The 6,000-nt window shown below is 38.9% G+C and overlaps 1 protein-coding gene across 1 annotated transcript in view; it reads right to left on the bottom strand.

The window, feature by feature from the left end:
• The window catches only part of MYZAP (myocardial zonula adherens protein), a 109,312-nt gene that overhangs the window by 14,084 nt on the left and 89,228 nt on the right, over positions 1-6,000 (bottom strand). Inside the window, exon 11 of the mRNA XM_011983205.1 lies at positions 2,595-2,695. Within this exon, the coding sequence (XP_011838595.1) occupies positions 2,595-2,695 (101 nt within the window). The remainder of the gene's footprint in view (positions 1-2,594; positions 2,696-6,000) is intronic.

The following is a 6,000-nucleotide window of genomic DNA, read 5'->3' as shown; positions in this document are numbered from 1 at the left end:
AACAGGGAGTAAGAACAAAACCCTTCTGCATAACTCTGGCTTAATTCAATGCTTGTACTGGTCTAAAATATTCTAGAGAAAAAAATCTAAAAAATATTCTGGACAATACCATGGAATATTTTATTAGTTAGATGCAAATTTGAAGTCCAAGTATGAACTAGGAATTTTGTTAGAACATACACACCACCATTTAGTAGCTCTCTGTTTATTACATACTTTCAAACTACTCATGTACTGCACCAAGACTCAAGAAGGCCTGGTTCTAATTCCGGCTATGTGGCTTCCAGTGAATCACTTGATCTCTCTGAGCCTCGATTCTGGTATCCATAAAACATGGGGATTAACTAGACCGGGAGTTCCAATTTGTTTCTGCCCATAGAGCTATTTATTCAAACAGAATCTTACTTGGAATCCAACAGACAAAACAGACTAAAAGCTGACTTTCTCAGGTTGTTTTGGAGAGGAAGGAGGGTCCCACGGGCCAGCCCCTCACTAACCCTCCTCATCCCCCCGGGCATCCCGAGGCCTCTCCAGGAGCCCCAGCTCAGAGTAAGGCAGTTCCAAGAAGTACAGGTGGAAGGCCGCTGCCCTGCCCTGAGTTACCTAAAGATCCCGGGCTCCTCCCCACCCAGACTTGCCTGGCGCCTTTCACATAGTAGGCACTTAATAAATATTTGCGAGGAAACGAATGAAATATTATTCTGCCTTTTCGGAAACACGGATATGTAGTTTTCATTTCCTCTGCTGATTGACCTAGGTAGTTAAACTGCTAAGATGGATCCTGGGGGAAACCAAATGTTACATTTATGGAAAAGCTGCTTTTAGATACTGAAGTGGCTTCCAAGTTCACCATGGCCATAAGTTAAGGGTCTGTCAGCACTTCCATTATGAAAACCGCTTTGTGGTTTCATAACTTAGCCATAAAAGTTTGCTTCAGGCTATACTTGGGCATACAAATTGAAAAGCTTGTTTTAAGCCAAAATGTGGGAATCAGAAAACAAACAATTTATTGGTTTCAGACATAGTTTTGTACCCGTCTTAGCCAAACAAGATTTATTATGTGGGCAATTAGAGTGGACTAGGCCAGTTGGCTTTTGAAAAATACAAAAAGTGGGGAAATGGCCAAATTATTTATATTTCAAAAAGGTCTCTGAACACAATTGATCATTCTTTTTGGTTATATTTTCACCATGTACTTTGTACCACATGATGATGAGATCGAGAGTCTAATATATATATAGATAGATGTATATGTATATAGATATAGATATTCAACATTTTCTGTTAATTATATCAGAATGATAAAAAAATGCCTTTTTACTAGAAGGCAAGCAATGTAATTGAGGACATTGTCAAAGAAAGAACCTAATTCTGCTTTTGGTAAATTCTTTTAGAATGGCAAGTGATTCATTTTAATTAACAAAAATGATAATACCAGTAATAAATACAAATTAATAAAGTAAAGAAAGGAGGCCTTATTATGCAATGTTAGAGGTGCTGGAGATCTGAGAAATTACCTAGTCAAATCACTGACTTTACAAGTCAAGAAACTGAGGCCCCAGTGAAGAACCTGTCTGAAGGCATCCTGCTGCTGGCTGCTAGGACAAGAACCAGGTATTCCACACCCCAGCTTGGTGATCGGCTTGTCACTATTTTCCACCAGCTATAACCACTCGAGATTCCAGGATTCGACATTTTTCTAGACTATTATGTCCAGCAAAGCACACACAAGTGTCCCAGTCCACACAAGAATCCACCCTCCTGCACACAAGATACCAGGCATTTTGTGACCTTGATTACCTAAATCACAAGTCACATGTCATTAGCATCTTTGCTGTAAACTTGTTTTATGTCCTCTTTAGGCCAGGCACAGTTGTGAGCACCTAGAAATGGCAAGTTAGTTATCAGAGGCAGGTTACTGTGTTACAGGCTCTAATGTCACCAGGAAGAGATACAAGTGTGGAAGCAGCTTAACAATGAATAGGTCAGTCTTCTAGCTCAGGAATGTAACTGAACAAACTAGGTTATAGTTATCACGTATCTGCTGAAGACTCAACCAGAGCAGGTATTTATGAACTGGATCCAGTGCTTGACAATACCCTGTTACAGTACTGAGGAATAGATGAATTTTGTTCAAGGTTTAGATCCTCCCTCTTGTATATCACTAAAGCACCTTCGATGCCCTTCTCACACTGTTATATATGTCTACCTACATACCTGTCTCTCCCTCCAGACTGTACTCTGGGGCAGGAACCAAATCTCGTTCCTCTCTGTGTCAAACTGTCTGACATAGGGAAGATACTAACAGCATTAGCTGAATGAATGAAGGAAGGAAGAAATGCATGCATTCACTGACAGGGCCCATGTCTCTCTAAATGGCTTCCCCAGGTCTCTCCTTTGCCTACCCCTCCACCCTGCACAATGCCCCTGTTCCTACAGAAACCAGTCAAGCCCCTCAGCAGCCACCACTTGGCTTTGCAGAAATATTTTTGATAGGAAGAATGCAATTCTGCTAAGAACGGCCCAGTAAAGTATTTTCTTCAGCCAAAGAGGAATCTGAATAAAAAAAAAAAAATCAGGAAATTCCTAAATACCTGGGTAGAAGATCACAGCCCACTCCAATCTCTCTGGTTTCCACTTCGGTCTTGGCCTGGGTTTCTAGTAAATAGTCCAACCTGCTTTGTAGTTCGTTATTCTGGAGATGAGAAAAAAGATATTTTCAGTAAGTCAAATATGTTCCCCCCCAAATATGTATAATACAATTTATATGTATTATCTGACTTTGCCCCATAACATGGGCAACTATCACAATGTATTTACAGAGCATCACTTACACAATAGGTGTTGAAGAAATAGATTGATTGAATCCATACAAATGGCTTTCTATGCATGTACAGACATCTGCATCCAATTTTACACAAATGAAAACAAAATATTGTAATCTATGTTATAATCTGCTTTTTCAGCCACCAATTTGTTGCAGCTCTCTTTCTATCTTTATTAGTTTTCTTTTTGTGTCAACAAACTATTTTAATTCATTAATAGTATTCCATTGTATGGATACATTATTTATTTAACTAGTCCCTTATTGATGGGCATTTAGATATTTATCACGTTTTTGCCATTATAAATAAGGTGCAGCCCAACTTTTAACACCTCCTCATTAAACTATAAAATGAGCAAGTCTGTTAATTTAACAGTAGGAAATACCTCTATAACTTAATTAGTATTTCATAGGTGTGGAAAATTCAGAATCTCACACATATAAAGTAGAACAAGCTCCTTGGGATTAAAATGCACATTCTGAAAACTTTTTTTCTTTCAGGCCAGAGCCAAACATTACATAAGTTAAAGATTAGATGCTCAGCAATTGGAAATTTGCCTCATGGGGGAAATGAAGGACAAAGAAGCAAGAGATACAGAAATGAAAATAGACAAAGAAGTTGAAGATACTGAAATGAAAATAGATGAAGTGCTGGTGCCTGAAATCTAAAGGGCAAAAACACCAAAAGAAAAAAAAAAGTTCAGAAAGAAGTGAACAGTGGTTATCTCTGCGTATGAGATTTGGGGATGCTTTTTAAAAAGTCCTTCTATATATTTTTCATTAACGCTAGACTAAATGTTCAGGAAGCAGTGATCATATCTATGTTCCTGGTTGTATTCTCAAAGCATGGCATGCAGCAGATGCAAGATAAATATTTGCTGAATAAATAAATTTATAATTGATTTTACAATGAACATTTTATTTGCATAACTAGAAATGAAATCGTTTGCTCTTTTCTTAAGTTGGAGCTGAAGCTGAGGCACTATTCTAAGACACTAGATAACACAACGAAGTTTAAAAGTTCTATGGAGACAGAAGCTCATTTGTTTTGAAAGAAAGAATGTGGGTTATTCAGTAGCTCCCGCTCTGAAAGGTCGATACCAAGGAGCAAAGTATCAGTTCTTGTGAAAATCCATGTTCTGTACAGTGTAAAGGTCAATGAATCCCTTCTGATACATAAGAAATGGTGTAAAGGAAGAGAATGCTCTCCAGATTCCTTAGCAGATGACATGCTATGACAGATCAATAGGCTCTGAATCTATCACCTCATCCCCAGTATGGAAGAATGGTGCTGGCTTATTCCCAGAGAGTCATCGGCATTCATACACACATACACACACACACACACATACACACACACACACACACACATGCCCACGCAGAGAGAGAGCGAGAGAGAGAGCGCTTCCCCAACAATGTCTAAACTCTCTAATTTATAAGGAAAGAGAAAGGCAGAAGAGGCCTGCCTTTGCTGGATGCTCCAGTAACCCCATAGCCTTATCCCTTCTTAGTGTAAAGACTTTAATCGTGAGGATTTCACAGCATGCTGGGTCTAATACCTATAGGTAGGGGGCCTAAAAGACAAGGTTAGCAAATATGCCGCAACTGATACACAGTGAATAGTGGACAAGTGACCCCAAATCCTTTGTTCTATTTCATGGGAACTCTGTGTATGCATGACAGATACCCACAGAAATCGAAATAAAAAATGTATACCCATGAGAATATAATGCAATCAGTAGAAAAATTATTGTATATCTACTATATATCAGGCAGTGAAATTAGCTGAGGGAAGAGTTAGAAGTTAAAGAAATATGGCATGATTTGCCACCTTTGAGGAGCTTGGTCTTGCGGGGATACAGATAACTCAGCAGCAAATAAGAGAACAATGTGCTGAGTAACATTATAGGGGGACCCAAAGAATATTAAGAGGGAACGCAGAGGGGACATCTGACTCAAAATGGGGACAGGGGTGGAGTTTCTGGAGTTAGGCAAGAGAAAGAGAGTAAGAAAAAGCAAAGGAGATGAGTATTCCAGAACTGTGGAAACACACAGGGTTGAGAAAAGGCACCTTATTGCATTACACAGGTGTGCAGAAGTTAGTTACGAAAGGCTACGTATGCCATTACAAGAAGTTAGAAACCAATCTTACAATCGCAAAGTCAGCACCAGAATTTCTTTTAATCACCTGGCTCCCAAGTGAAAGTCGGATTGGAGGAAAATAAGACTAAAGGCAGCAGAAAGGCCACTGCAACTATTCAGCTAAAGAGTGGGGGTTGCATTCGCAGTAGAAAGGAGTATGCACTCAACAAACTGATCCTGCTGCAAGTCACAGCTATACATTCTGAATAACAGATTAAAAACAACTAATGAGGTCTCTAGAGAAGTCAACAAAGACCGGCAAGTTTTGGAGATGAGGTGAAACTTGAAGCACGTGGCAAGTAGTCCTCCGTATTCTCTGTGTTTTATTATTTTTCTTTTGCTGGCAGCTTTGCCCTGACAGCAGCACAGTCATGGTGGTGGCAGTACAGATATAGTAAAATATTAACAGAAAGGTCATCTTTCTGGTGGAAGAAACCAGGAGAAGGATGCCAGGGCTACTAACAGTAGGGGAGAAGGCAAAAGAGAAGAGTCAGAGTAGGGGGAAAACACTAAACTCTTGTATGTAGACTCAGCTCAAGTCACTGGTAGACCACTGAACCATGCATGTCTGGAGAAAACTGAAAGAAGTTTGCAGCTAATGTTTAAAGAACTGAACTGAGATCTGCCATCACCATCACAGACAAGCAGGATGTAGTTGGCTCTGGCTAAATTCATTGCCTTTTACAACAAAAACCCAACAAAGCACTCACAATGTCCAGCTTATGATCCAAAATTATGTGACATATAAAGAGTCAGGAAAATATTACCCATTCCTAAGGGAAAAGAGAATCAACAGACACCAATCCTGATATAACTCCGATGTTGGAATTTTCAGACAAAGACTTTAATGCAGCCATCATAACAATGATTAGTGAGACAAAGAAAAATATGCTAACGATTAATGAAGTAGTAAAAAAAATCAATAGAAAATATAAAAAAAAAGAACTAAATGAAATTTTAGAACAGGAAAGTATAATACCTAAATTTTTTTCTAAGTGATCAGATTGACTTAAGACTGAAGATGATAAAGGAAA

This window comes from Mandrillus leucophaeus, unplaced genomic scaffold (assembly GCF_000951045.1).
Source record: "Mandrillus leucophaeus isolate KB7577 unplaced genomic scaffold, Mleu.le_1.0 Scaffold247, whole genome shotgun sequence".
NCBI classification, from domain to species: domain Eukaryota; kingdom Metazoa; phylum Chordata; class Mammalia; order Primates; family Cercopithecidae; genus Mandrillus; species Mandrillus leucophaeus.
This window is presented reverse-complemented; position numbering and strand designations above follow the sequence as displayed.